We start from the raw sequence: 14,680 nt of genomic DNA, 5'->3' as shown, positions 1-14,680 counted from the left end.
ATATACATCATTGTTTGAAACACATGGTGCAATAAGTGGATTAATTAGCTAAACAAATATTATAGCAATCATCACTCATTTTAAATTCAAGAAATGTAAAATTCCATATCAATCACTTTCCCCCCACCATTTCATCTTTTGAACAAGGACTTTTACAATGAAGTGTATTCACTTTTGACCCGGAAATGGTAGTTTAAATCATGAACGCTTGGTTATGAAGTACGAAAGGTCCTCTAGCTAGACGTTTTAAAACTTTGGGGAATTATCGCCACGTCTGCAACCCGTGGTCACAGCATATAGATCCTATTAAATTATTAATATAGGTTGTTCTAATTCCTAATTATATGGGCCACACACAATGATTTATATATACACACCTCACCCAATTGTGTATATCTAGGCCTCACCACAGTTGGCAATATTAGGACTTTAGTTTTGTGCTTTCAAAATAAAAGCCCGAAGTAAAACGCTATGCGTATGATACGAATCAATATTTGTTTGCAATTTTGCATCGTGCATGATTTTAAGTTTTTATTGTCACATACACCGGATAGGTGCAGTGAAATGTGTTCTTTTACAGGGTCAGCCATAATGTGTGCATTATAGTCATAGTGCATTGTGATACAAAAATATAACTACATCTGGGGAAAATATAAACTCAAGAGTGGTCTTACTTTTTATAAGAGAAATAATATTATTATTTGGAGCACATTGAGAAATGGTTGGCGTCTATGTATATGAATGTAATGAACATTAAAATATTTAAAATAGAAAAATAGAAATCACTATTTGGAAGGATGCAGTTTGGAAATGTATTGACTAACTGTATTTATGTTAAATTGCGCAAATTTGGACTGTAGAAAATAATACAGATTGTGTGTTTGTCCCTTTACAACTGGGACGATGTGGTGCCAATCGGTGCTGCTACGTCGACAGGAGAGCCACAGAGCTGAAAACCGATTGCTCGAGCTTCGCAGAGAGGGATGTAGCTGGGCAGGAAGCGCACAGTACAGGACACTCACTAGACATACTTCGTAGCTGTCAGAATATAGCTCAGTGTGTCAGTCAAATCAGAAATATTACTTCACGTCATGAGAGAGATCATATTTGATCATATAATCACACAGCCTGGATGTTTTGTGTAACGGACACAAGAAGACGTGCCTGTAAAAGGAATTATTTATGGTTTGGGAAGGTTTTATGGGAGTAGCTAGCTAGCAACTTTGCTGGCTCGTCGGAGGACATTTTGCAAGGATGCTACGGTGGATAAGGCAACAGCTGGTAAGTGAGCCTCTTTGCTAACTTGCTATATTTGCTAGTAAGTGTAACGTTACTTTGCTATTGAGAAAGACGTTGATGCACATAAAACAATATGATGTGGTTGTTTTTGAAGAGTTAAACATCCAACCAGAACTGGGTGCTAGTACCTAAGTTCGCTTAGTAGATAACGTTAGTTAGCAAGCTAGCTAGCTTGTTTGTTTACCAAACATTGGCGTGGCTAGCAGCGAACTAGTAGTACGTACATGACGCCAGCCAGGCCCACTTATACATTCTACTCAAACTTATTTTGGCTGGCAAGTTTGTTCGCTGGTGTGTCTGATGATCTAGCTAGTAGTAGTTAAGCTGTTTTGACAGTAATAGTTATGCTAAAAACTAACCAGCCAGCTAGTGTAGTTAACTATATATTTGGCATTGGACAGTTTAGCCACAGATATGTAACGAGTCGTTATCAATGGTTAACTTGCTACCAACTAACTAACTAGGAAGACATTCATTTTAGCCGCTGCATTGAAAAGCCAGACACGCAGGTATATGTTTAGAACTAGCCCAGCATTGTCGTTGTATCACGTAGTTTGCCTAAATCTTAGCCTCAACGCCTAGCTACCTAATTGTCTACAGCAGCATTAGCTAACTAAATCAGATTCTAGAAGGCTACGGCTCGCTAGAACATCTACTATTTTCTCTCAATGAATCAGGGTGAAGATTCAATTCAAGATGAATTTAAATCAGTTCTAGAGATTCATTGAAATTTGTATTAATGTGGCACTAACCGAGTCTTCATTTAGCATTTTTCATTTAATTCATTGAATTTCAATTAAACGTCCTGAATTGACCCTAAACTCAATTGTTAAATACATAGCTAGTGTACAGAAACAATCAAAACCAACTCTCCCCTTTTTGTCATGAATAATGAATGAATTATTTTTTTAGTTGTGGTGCAGAACTAAAAAAAACAGCCCGCTTGATGACCTAGCCCTAGTAGTTACTTATGGACTAACATATACTAACATACTGTCTGCCACCTGCAGTAAGTGGAATTCAGCCAACTGCTTAGCTTACAGTTCTTAATGAATACAGAATTTGAGAAGATTATAATGCAAGTGACTGCGCAGTGACCTTGATCTCATGTGAATGTTTGCTTTCAGGAAAAACAAGCAGCTGAGGGTAGTAGATATGAGTGATTTCATTGATATAAGTGTTTTCCAACTCCAGTCCTTTAGAACATCCAACAGTACACCTTTTTTTGTAGCCCTGGAACAACATTCCTCATTCAACTCATCAAGGGCTTGATGACTAGTTGAACCAAATGTGCTTGTCCAAGGTTACAGTAAAAATGTATACTATTGCGTTTACTCGAGGACCAGGGTTTGGAAACGCTGATTTAATACACCACGGAACATTTATTTTTCATAGAATGGGCTGAATGTTATCATAGAATGCTCAGGCTACACACAGTAACTGTCACTATCACCAACCAGCCTAATCCACTGTAAATCGGAATAATATGACATGAGGTAATTTTCTTGCAGGGAATGCCCAGTCTGAGCTGACCTTTTGGAGCTATAGATTTGGATAGTATGGGGAGGGGGGTGGCCAATCCTATCCCAGCTGCTGTTACCTGCACCACACTCAATCCCAGTCCTCACTTCATTAGCTTCACACTGATGGGGTGCCACTCACAGCTGTGCCATCAGACTGAGCCCCAGGATGTAACCTATGTCGGATTTGAAAGATTTTCAAATGCAGGAACCAATTATCCGCTTTGTTTTGGTGTCAACAGAAGTCAAACAGTCAGTAATGATGATAATGCTACCGTAGGAGTGTCTGTTTACTGACTGCTCAACTCAGAGCATACTGAAATGGGCAAAGGAAACCGTATCTTACAACACTCTGTGAAACAACCTGTGGTTTACATACGTCTCAAGGCAGCCTTGAGCATTGCAGAGGGAGAGAAAGTGTGCAATTTGGCATCCTATTAAGTTGCCATTAGTTTTTAATGAGCTTCTTCATGTTGTGGTTTGTTATTTTGAATTATTACAGCTCGTCATTCATTATCCCCTCCATGCAGCTGGGCTCTGGGTTTCCTTCATGCTGGTAGTTTCAGGCTTTGTTAGCGCATTAATTAACTTGATATTTCTTTCTAGGCATAGGAGGGTCATGTCAAACCAGGTGACAAAATACATTTCATCGAAGTTGTAACTTGTCACAGGAAGTAGGCAAGCCTAACCATACTAAATACATTTTGTTTACCACTGTTTTGATTACTATATGATCCCAAATGTGTTATGTCATAGTTTTGATGTCTTCACTATTATTCTACGATGTAGAAAATAGTAAACATATAGAAAAACCCTTGAATGAGTAGGTGTGTCCAAACTTTAATTTTTTTCGCAGAACAAGGAGTTACTGTATGCAATGAGTTAGTAATTCCCTGGCCCAGACAGCCATATTGACACTTGTCTCTCAGAATACTGCTTAGTGGTCACACAATAATTTCCAGAAACTCTCTCAACATGCCTGCCTGGTGAAAAATATAACTCTCTGTGACATCGTCAGCTCACTCCCTCTAAAATTCTAGACAGCAGCACATACTGTATACATCACCTATGATAACAGATGTTTGCTCACCAAGGAGAACAAAGACTGTACTTTTAAATGTGCTTGGGGGTTAACAGCAGAGGCAGATCATGAGATGAGAGCTTTTGCCTGGGTGCAGTGAACATGACCAAGATGGTGTGTGTGTAAGAGTGTTGTGCAAACACAAAAGCCCATTGAGGAGGGCAGGCTGTGACAGTAATTGAATACATGTGTTGCTGTCTGGCCTTAGTGACGTGGCCAACTCATTCTCACACAGTGCAGGCAAGGAGTCAGTAAGCACCACCCTATAGGCCCACTACTTATGAATATGATGCAATGGACAGACAAACAGTCTTTATTGTTATTACCCATCATGTGCCCCAGATTAATTTACTATTTTTAACCTTTATTTAACTAGGCAAGTCAGTTAAGAACTAATTATTATTTACAATGACGGCCTAGGAACAGTGGGTTAACTGCCTTGTTCAGGGGCAGAACGACAGATTTTTACCTTGTTAGCTCGGTGAGTCGATCTAGCAACCTTTCAGTTACTGGCCCAATGCTCTAACCACTAGGCTACCTGCCGCCCCTCTTGAGTACATAAATGTAATTTCAAGATAGGGCCAGCCTATAACATTCTAGGATTAGTATTCTAGAGTTTGGGCCTCCCGGGTGGCGCAGTGGTCTAGGGCACTATATCGCAGTGCTAGCTGTGCCACCAGAGACTCTGGGTTAGCACCCAGGCTCTATCGCAGCCGGCCGCAACTGACAGGCACAATTGGCCTAGCGTCGTCCGGATTAGGGAGGGTTTGGCCGGTAGGGATATCCTTGTCTCATCGTGCACTAGCGACTCCTGTGGCGGGCCGGGCGCAGTGCACGCTAACCAGGTCGCCGGGTGCACGGTGTTTCCTCCGACACTGGTGCGGCTGGCTTCCGGGTTGAATGCGCTCTGTGTTAAGAAGCAGTGCGGCTTGGTTGGGTTGTGTTTCAGAGGACGCATGGCTTTCGACCTTCGTCTCTCCCGAGCCCGTACGGGAGTTGTAGCGATGAGACAAGATAGTAACTACTAACAATTTGATACCACGAAAAGGGAGTTATTGACCAGCCCACTAGAGAAGTGTCATTGACTTAAATAGGCTAATTTTGTTTAACATATTCTGTTCAGTACAGTGCTTGGTCTCTGGCTGCAGGCTATAATAATCTAGCCTAGGTGTTTTTCTGACAGATAATCAGGGTGCAAAATAGTGTTTGCAATCAATGTGTTTGGCTATTTAAATATAGAGTAGGGTGTTTTCACATATCGTCCTCTTAAAATAACTGATCTCAGTCCTCTTTTTAAAGTGAACTATGGGGTAAAAAAAGCAGAAGAACTATGTTCTCTTTGTATGCACACTGCCCTTGCCTTTGAATGAGGACTCAACTCTTTTGCCAGTTCACTTCACCTATTTTGTGGTCCGAGGCCTCTTTACATTCACATGGCTATATTTAGAAAGGACCCAAGATCTTTTTCCAATATTCACTCCATGCACTCTGGGTTTTTCCATCAGAATGTGTTATTGGAGAGCTAGATGTACCTACTTACATTTAGGAAGATAATAGATTGCATTTAGTTAGATGAACTTTCGCACCGCCATTTCCTGGTTGCTAAAATTCTAATAGTTTGCCTAATTTCAGTTTGTGACCAAGCAAGTATAGTGTAGATAATCATTGTACCATCTAAACCCCTGTGAAATATCTTTCCCATAACCAAAAATATTGTGTTTTCAGCCTGGGAGACATAGAAATATCGCATAGAACAGATCTGCCGCATAGACTTGTTTTCAATGAATGACAGATCTATAACTTTCATTTATATGTGAATTTGGTCAGGTCACCAAATAAGTTATATATTGCAGCTTTAAAAGATGATCCATAATAATTGTAATCAGAAGATACTATTAACATGTAAATATTGTTAACATAATAAATATCAGAAAACTGCAGATTAAATAATACTGTAATTGAAAATTGTACACCCAATGTAGTCTACTGCCCCTAGAATATATTTTGCACCCTATGTTGTGATTCTCACCAAGTATGTTGGCGTCTTCTCACACTATTCAAACCACACAATTGAAAAAACAGCTTATGAAGCTCTCTTAGCTTATAGATCACATATTGCAAACAAATATTCTGAATTTAAAAACATATTTTAGAATTTCTGTGCATCCTTGACAATTGCTAATCAATAGGCCTACCCCAAAACAGCACCCAATTTTTACCCAGGAAACTGCACATCTTCTCTGTCTTGTGGCACCAATGTGAGATAGTTTTAAGCAGGGGAACAGTGTTGCAGTAGTCTAGTGTGTGGTATGGGAAGAATGGCAATGGAACCTGGGGAGCTTTGTGTTCACATTGCTCTAAAAAAGGGTAACGGACCACGGAATTCAAGCAAACCGAACTCGGACCACCACTTGATGGTCTCAGTTTGGTTAGCTTTGGAGGCTCTTTTTTGACTGGTCTGAGTTCCTTTAGTGTTCACACTGCACAAAAAATAAAGCAAACCGCACTAAGTTCACAAAGATTGTCTGAAAGGGACAAAGTGTGAACACCCTAACTATTAAAAAACAGTGTATAATTTTTCTGACCAGTCTCTAGATAAAAGTTGCCCATATTGGTTCTGAGTGAGTGGTAGAAGTTTGACCTGTTCCTTACCCCCTCCTCTCTCTCTCCTCCAGGGCTTTGACCCTCCCCATCAAAGTGACACCAGAACGGTTTACATCGCAAACCGCTTTCCTCAACATGGCCATTATGTCCCTCAGCGGTTTGCAGACAACAGAATCATATCATCCAAGGTAAGGCAGTGGTGTTGAACACCTAATTTTTAGTGTCAAGAGCAACAACAAATGTTCAAGTTACGCAACCATTTTATTTCAGTGCCAAACAACTCACACTTTGATGTTCTTGTTCTTTCCTCCCCTTCCGGCCCCCAATCCCCGCTTTAGTACACCGTTTGGAATTTTGTTCCCAAAAACCTGTTTGAACAGTTCAGAAGAATAGCCAATTTTTATTTTCTCATCATATTCCTGGTTCAGGTAAGAGCTTGCCTCAGCACCCAGTCTACCATATTTATAACTGTTACTGGCCTAAATACTATACTATTACTAAATATTGTGCTAAAAATATTGCTGTGTGCTCTTGAGCATACTGTGCCCGGAGGTCCCTAACAGCTAACCTTCGGTATTCATCGGGCTACTCTTAGAAGCCACACTTTGGTTTCTGCTTTCTGTGGCCGCCACTGTGTCCAATTCTAAATTTGTTGTTTCGTTATACTTAGTCAATATTCATGAAGCATTTTCTGCAATAAGAATGGCTTAAGCTTACGAATGGCCAATGTGCTTTTATGTTAAATTAGGAAATAACACTATTGCCAACTGTTTTCTCCTTTGGCATAATCTCTTTATTTTGCAGCTAATGATAGACACCCCCACTTCCCCTGTCACCAGCGGACTTCCTCTGTTCTTTGTCATCACAGTAACTGCCATCAAACAGGTGAGAGCAGTAACCGGTTTAATTCCTCTTTTCTTATCAACAGTAGATCCAATAAATTGAATGTGGTTACTTATCAAACATACTGTACTTTGTCTGGATGTCAGAATGTCTAGATGGTTATCTCAAATCTCATTCCTTCATCCATCACTCAGGGCTATGAGGACTGGCTGAGGCACAAGGCGGACAACGAGGTGAACGGGGCGCCTGTGTTTGTGGTGCGCAGTGGCAGCCTCGTGCAGACCCGCTCAAAGAACATCCGAGTGAGTCACCGTGGTGTCATAATGAGTCCTGCCTTAACACTTACCATACCCTACACCCACATTTCAGACAAACGGCTACATTTCACGTAACTCCCACTTTTGGCTGGTGCTTTGTACCACTGTGTTAAAGATTTGTCAGAAAGCCAGGAATGTAAAACCAATGTACCACCCACAGTCTCAGGCGTTACATTCTTTGTTTAAATGTTGTTACTCACTATTCCGTGTGAAATGTCTTCACTGGGTAGTTATTGAATAAGATGATTTGTTCCCAATTAACAAGTGTTAGAGATGGCTAGCCAATGTTAAATATCAGCACTCTCCACTCATGTACTCTAATAATTCACAAGGTAAAATAAATCACACATTAAAGATGGAATCCGCAGTACGGGAACCCCCCCCCCCATGGTAAAAATGATTGCAGTACATATTGTGCTCTAGTATAGCACGGGCAGTGATGTCTGAGGAGAAACTGTTTGTTTGTAGGAACTTCTTTGTTGTAATATCGCAAATGGGCGTGGCAGTTTCACCATTAAGTATTCTAGCTTTAAACTGCCAGAAGAATACGTGATTTCAAGTGCTCTTTTAGTTTGCATCTGCAGAACTGTGAAAGAAAAACAATGTAGCAGTTTTCACATTGGGAAATGTTTTCTCTTTTTAAAACCGTACATGGTGGCATTCACTATTGAACTAGACTGTCTAGTCTTCAGAAAATATTGGATTCTGAGGTCGTGGATATCATGGGAGAGTTTTGCTCCTCATTAATCTGTTGTGACATGTCTGTCTGTGCTGTCTGCTCAGGTGGGGGACATAGTCCGGGTGGCCAAAGATGAGACGTTCCCAGTGGACCTGGTCCTCTTATCATCAGACCGAGCTGAGGGGACATGTCACATCACCACCACCAGCCTGGACGGAGAGACTAATCTAAAGGTTGCGCTTTTAATCTTCCGTCCCCACTCTCACTTTCTTTCTCTCTCTGAGCCCCTCCATGATAGTACTTGTGCAGTCTGAGACATCTCATGGTTTTGCCAGAGGCAATATATCTAATTATCTGCTTCTAATCAAAATGCTTGTGCCAAATAAGTTTATTTATCAATTTTAAATTTTGTGAAATGTTTTTTTCTTGTGCAATCTTAGGGGTGCCTTCAGTTCCAGCTACTTGTATTTTATGGCTGTTTGCAATAATGACATTAGAATGCAATGGGGGATGAAATCGCTTTCTCACTGAGGGGGTTTTAGCACCAGATTGGATTTTGCCTCTCAAGCAGTCAGTGATTCAGTTAAATTATAAATGTAAACCTAACAAGCCTCGTGGCCTCTTTAACCAGTTCACCAGTAGACAAAGCCTGGCGCTGTAAGGGATGCATTCCTTTCTAAATCATTATAATGTACACTGCTATTTCTTTGCTTTTAAGGCTTACTGTCTCACTGTAAAAAAGTATACTTCTATTCTATAAATAGTGATATATTTGTCCCTCTCCTTGATTGTATCCTTACGCTCTCTGTGGTCCTGTAGACCCACTACTCTGTGCCGGAGACGTTGGTGTCTCAGTCGGTGTCCAGGCTGGAGGCCCTACATGCTGTGCTGGAGTGTCAGCAGCCAGATGCAGATCTGTACAGGTAAGGTACAGTCACCCTGCACTCAATCGCCAGTCAGAACGCTTAGCTCTTCTTTCACTGACCCCGGAACTGAACAGGACTATTTATTATTTCTCACATTCACATTTCTACTGGCTGGAATGGAGGTCTTTTTTTAGGGTTGAATGACAGGACTGTTGGTGTTGCAGTTTCTCTGTTACTCTCCCCACTCAGCAGAAATACTTCTACTTTCAGGTTTGTCGGGCGAATAACAGTAACACAACAGGGAGAAGAGATTGTAAGGTGAGATTGAAAAATTCACCAATTCTAGTTTTTATCTGGGTTGCATGGGTGGAATGGCACAAATTGTTTCTATTTTCTGTTGAGAAAAAAAACAAGTTATTCTGTTGTATCATTCACTATTTGTCTCTGTGTCATTAGACCCCTTGGACCAGAAAACCTACTGCTTCGGGGAGCAAGACTAAAAAATACCAAAGAAATTTTTGGTAAGTGGCTTCTGGCTCTCATTGTTGCCATCCATATTGTTGTCGGTCCTCAATTATCTTCTGTTGAACTCAGTTGCCCAGTTGGTTGTTGTCTATGCAGGGTTCAGTAGAGTTCCACTCTTGATTTGCAGGTGTGGCAGTTTATACTGGGATGGAGTCCAAGATGGCCCTGAACTACAAGTGCAAATCCCAGAAGCGCTCTGCAGTGGAGAAGTGCGCATTAGGACATTTTGCACCTCTAAAACAACTCTGAACACTTCTGAGTTTCCTCTTCTGAGGTTTCAGGTTCATCTCTATGTACACCAGACAGTGTGTATCTGTGCTGTTTTTCCCTCAGGTCCATGAACACCTTTCTGCTCATATACCTGGGCATCCTGCTGTTTGAGGCGATCCTCAGCACCATCCTGAAGTACGCCTGGCAGGCTGAGAACAAATGGGACGAGCCCTTCTACAACCAGAAGACGGAGCAGGAGAGGAACAGCAGCCAGGTCACTGTCTGAGACTTTATTCACGCTGATACGTTATGGTCTATAACAGAGGATCTTAGATTTCATAGGATTCTTGGATACTTGTTATTTGCAAATAGTTTGTGGTTTTGGGGGATAATGTGTTGAAGGAGGTGGGAAGATGTATTACATTTTCAACATCTCTTGGTGTGGCTTCCCATACAGTAGCAGTGGGTATGACTCAACGTATTGTGAAAGGATATAAGCGAAAGTGCCTCTCACCCTGACAGTCAATAAGAAAGATGCTCTCCTAAAATCTCTGTTTGCTTTCCAATGAGGTCTCAAGCCATTTGTTGTGTGTTCATCTACCACCCACTTCCTTGTTGACAGATCCTGAAGTTCATCTCTGATTTCCTGGCATTTCTGGTCCTCTACAACTTCATCATCCCCATCTCGCTCTACGTCACTGTGGAGATGCAGAAGTTCTTGGGCTCGTTTTTCATTGGCTGGGACTTGGACCTCTATCACGAGGAGAGTGACCAGATGGCTCAGGTCAACACATCCGATCTGAACGAGGAGCTGGGACAGGTACGGGCACCAAGCAATTCGCTGTGGGTCTCCGTCATAGCTGAGTTAGTTTGTGTGAGTGTGTAATGATCAGCCTCTGTTTATTTCTGTTCTAGGTAGAATACGTATTTACGGATAAAACCGGCACCCTGACGGAGAACGAGATGCTCTTCCGTGAATGTTCAATCAACGGTATCAAATATCAGGAAATCAATGGAAAGCTTGTACCTGAGGGAATGACGGATGACTCGCCTGACCGATCTGTGTCTCCTCTGGTAAACACCATTAAAACCTAACATATTGCCCAAGTGACTTGTGACAGTATTTATCCATTCACTGTCTGTCCATTCATGAAATATACAGGTTATGTCTGCATTTCTACCCATGTGTTATACTTGTGTTCATTGACTATCCTCCTGGCTTTGGCCCATCAGTGGTTTGATGACTCTAGGTACTGTACTCATGTCTGTCTGTTTGTCTCTCTCTCTGTCACCTCTCAGAGTCGGGAGGAGTTGCTGTTCCTAAAGGCAGTGTCGCTGTGTCACACAGTACAGATCAGCTACGAGCAGCCAGGCGACGGCCCGGGGGATCCCTTCTCCCACGCTAATGGCTTCTCCTCCCAGATGGAGTACTATGCCTCCTCGCCGGACGAGAAAGCACTGGTGGAAGCCACGAAAAGGTACCCAGGAGGATAGCTGTCATGACGTGCTGTTCAACCCATTTGTACGGTGTTGGTGAATAAAATTAATATCTATAGATATGACCAGTGCTGGTCTCCCAGATCTTTTTGAACATACAAGCATTCAGACAAATGAACATTTATTGAGACAAATGGTTTTCAAGGTTCAGCACATTCCAGACCTAGCTGACCATGCATTACAGTTAGGATCATGTATGGGCAACAGTCTGCATGTTAGTATTTATGGTCAGCAATGTCACATGATCAAATTGAATTGCAGGATGGGGGTAACCTTCATTGGTAGCCACGGAGAAACTATGGAAATAAAAACATTTGGAAAGCCAGAAAAGTAAGTATAATTTTGTATGATTGAAGACTCCATGGCATTTTGTGTAGATGATGAACCTGTACTGTGCATAACAAGTGATGTAATTCCTTGTCCCACAGGTTTAAACTACTCCATGTACTAGAATTTGATGCAAACAGAAGGAGAATGAGTGTCATATTACAGACACCCACAGGTATAGTGATTTATCTCCATATTAGACTTGAATGGCTCATTCATAAATGTTGTATTAGCATTTCATTACAGGAGGTCCTCTGTAGCTCAGTTGGTAGAACATGACTCTTGCAACGTCAGGATAGTGGATTTGATTCCCGGGACTACCCATACTCAAAAAAATGTATGCACTCATGACTGACTGTAAATCGCTTTGGAATAAAAGCATCTGCTAAAATGGCATGTAATTAGTTCGATGTTACCCACCTTTGATTTAGCCCTGTAACGTGGTTTCAGTCAATTTCCCTGTATTTCATATTGGCCAAGACTGATTATAACAACTCATTTGCAATATATTTGGTCTATTGCTGTAGGGGAAAAAGTACTATTTACAAAGGGAGCGGAGTCAGCTATTCTTCCTTTTACTACAAGTGGAGAAATCAACAAAACAAGAGTACATGTAGATGAATTTGCCTTGGTGAGTATACCACATCAAATCATATTAGACTAGGAACTATTTCCAGCCCTTATGTGCAGCAGATTTTTACTATGCTGAATGCTGTTTTTTAATATCTGTACTGAAGAGCGCACCAGTGCAGCTGGGACACTTTCTGTCTGAAATGAACACATGGGTACTTGGTTGCTCACGCACACATGGACACCCTCACATACCACATTTTCATTCCACAAGATTGGAGATACATTTCACACTAGTCTGAAAAAAGTCCCCACATTTTTCCATGTGTGGGCTCTCGATGGCGTATAAAAAATAAATATATATATATATATATATATATATATATTGCACTGTAAAGATTACTTTTGGTCCTTTCCCCCCAGACTCCCCCACCAAAATCAATAAATCCTGCATCTTAACAGTCAATTTATCCAGACATCAGGATCTACTGAGAGATTGTTTTTTTTATGGCAGGTGTGTGGTTATTTGATATAGAGCCAGTCCCTGTCAGCTTCTCATTTCTTTCTTTCCGCTCTTTCTCCCCCCTCTCCAGAAGGGCCTGCGGACGTTGGTGGTGGCCTGCAGACACTTCAGTGTGGAGGAGTATGAGGAGGTGGACCAGCGGCTCCACAAGGCCCGCACGGCCCTGCAGCAGAGAGAGGAGAGGCTGGCCGAAGTCTTTAGCTTCATAGAGAAGGACCTGGAGCTGCTGGGAGCCACTGGGGTGGAAGACAAGTATGTCAACAACACTGTGGTGTATGTCTGGTCATGGGTTAGTTAATTGTGAAACCAAGCAATGTTATCTGAAAGGGTTGGGCTATTTGAACAATCGATCAGTAGAGTTTAACATATACAGTGCCTTCAGAAAGTATTCACACCCCTTGACTGATTCCCTATTTTGTTGTTACAGCCTGAATTCAAAATGGATTAAATCAATTTTTTTCTGATCCATCTACACATAATACCCCATAATGACAAAGTGAAAACATGTTTTTAGATTTGAAATACAGAAATATCTGTTTAAAATAAGTATTCACACCCCTGAGTCAATCAATACATGCTAGAATCACCTTTGGCAGTGACTACAGCTGTGAGTCTTTCTGGTTAAGTCTCTAAGGGCTTTGCACACCTGAAGCATCATTTATCAATATTGCGTAGAAACGGTTCTAAAATACTACTTTCCAACGGAATTTAGAATGTTCATATGCGTAGAAAAAGTAATTCACACACCAGTAAGAGACAACCATTGATATAAATACCAATTGTTCTTAACCTCGGTGCTCATGCAGGACTTTGGCTATTTGCATTTCTAAACGTCCCTAATTAACCAATAAGGGTCAGAATCATCCCTTTAAAGCCTGTGTGTAATATACAACGCTATACCATGAAATACATTTCAAGCAAAAAAAGCTACGAAAAAAAATATGAAATTCTCTGAGACTGAAATCGAAGTGCTAGTGTCAGTGTACTTCAAATAAGTAGGCAACACTCACCAGTGAGCATCCATCCTCAACAGCCCCCTCCTGTAGCCTTATAGGCCAACATTGCTGTTCTGCAGAATGAATTGAGTCGTGCGTACCACATGGCCACCTTGCCATCATATTCAGTAGCGTCTTTTGCACATCACATAACCGATCACATGCACATTAAGAGTGGAAGCTGTTTCTGTTCACATAGTTGCACTTGTTTTGGGATGGTGCTTTTATGGCAATGTGGGTGCTGTCTATTGCTCCGTTTGTATTTGGGAACCCATTGATGGCAAAGAAACCCCTCTTGACTTCAACTTGTTGTGCGATAGTGTATGGAAATTGTATGTTACAGTTCGTTTTGCTGATGATTGCGTCCAAAACATTAGCTCATTGAGGGCTGTGAGATGCCAATCGGCCAGGACCGTGTGAAAAGTGCTAGTAAAAACACGAGGGTGAATGGCGCTTGGATGTGCACAGGAATGTCATGTTTGCCATTTTAAAGTAGGTCTGAAATCCTCGCAAAGATCCTATAAGATTAGTTTGGGGAAACAATATCTGATGAGCCAATCTGTACTTTCTACAAAAAAAGTTGCATCTGTCTATAAAAACGCGCTCTCTGCGAAATGCAGCGTGTGCCAAATCTTCCAACAGAGCAAAATCAGCCTCCCATTCGATTTCACAGTAGCTGTCTTTTATAGTATTTCAACAATGGTTTTTCTTTCACACGTGCCTCTAATTTAACTCATTACTGTACTTTATATGGATTATTATTGTAACAAATGCACTGATGAGGTCAAATGATATGCTGCATGAATTCACAATAGAAATACAAT

At 41.3% G+C, this 14,680-nt stretch overlaps 1 protein-coding gene across 4 annotated transcripts in view; it reads left to right on the top strand.

Annotated features, from left to right (window-relative positions):
- Positions 1-898: 898 nt before the first annotated feature.
- The window catches only part of LOC118391557 (phospholipid-transporting ATPase IF-like), a 42,853-nt gene continuing 29,071 nt past the window's right edge, over positions 899-14,680 (top strand). For 3 of the 4 annotated variants that reach the window (XM_052458452.1, XM_035783064.2, XM_035783074.2), the window contains exons 1-18: positions 899-1,281; positions 6,576-6,692; positions 6,843-6,932; positions 7,309-7,389; positions 7,542-7,649; positions 8,448-8,576; positions 9,163-9,266; positions 9,480-9,527; positions 9,666-9,730; positions 9,862-9,943; positions 10,068-10,218; positions 10,567-10,764; positions 10,860-11,018; positions 11,244-11,422; positions 11,703-11,771; positions 11,870-11,943; positions 12,296-12,399; positions 12,932-13,113. In XM_052458452.1, coding sequence (XP_052314412.1) covers positions 1,255-1,281; positions 6,576-6,692; positions 6,843-6,932; positions 7,309-7,389; positions 7,542-7,649; positions 8,448-8,576; positions 9,163-9,266; positions 9,480-9,527; positions 9,666-9,730; positions 9,862-9,943; positions 10,068-10,218; positions 10,567-10,764; positions 10,860-11,018; positions 11,244-11,422; positions 11,703-11,771; positions 11,870-11,943; positions 12,296-12,399; positions 12,932-13,113 — 1,967 coding nt within the window. In that variant the 5' untranslated portion in view covers positions 899-1,254. The remainder of the gene's footprint in view (positions 1,282-6,575; positions 6,693-6,842; positions 6,933-7,308; positions 7,390-7,541; positions 7,650-8,447; positions 8,577-9,162; positions 9,267-9,479; positions 9,528-9,665; positions 9,731-9,861; positions 9,944-10,067; positions 10,219-10,566; positions 10,765-10,859; positions 11,019-11,243; positions 11,423-11,702; positions 11,772-11,869; positions 11,944-12,295; positions 12,400-12,931; positions 13,114-14,680) is intronic. The other variant, XM_035783057.2, reaches the window with a different exon arrangement.

Source organism: Oncorhynchus keta, chromosome 1 (assembly GCF_023373465.1).
Source record: "Oncorhynchus keta strain PuntledgeMale-10-30-2019 chromosome 1, Oket_V2, whole genome shotgun sequence".
NCBI lineage: Eukaryota > Metazoa > Chordata > Actinopteri > Salmoniformes > Salmonidae > Oncorhynchus > Oncorhynchus keta.
The sequence above is the reverse complement of the archived record's forward strand: the minus strand, read 5'-3'. Positions and strand labels throughout refer to the sequence as shown.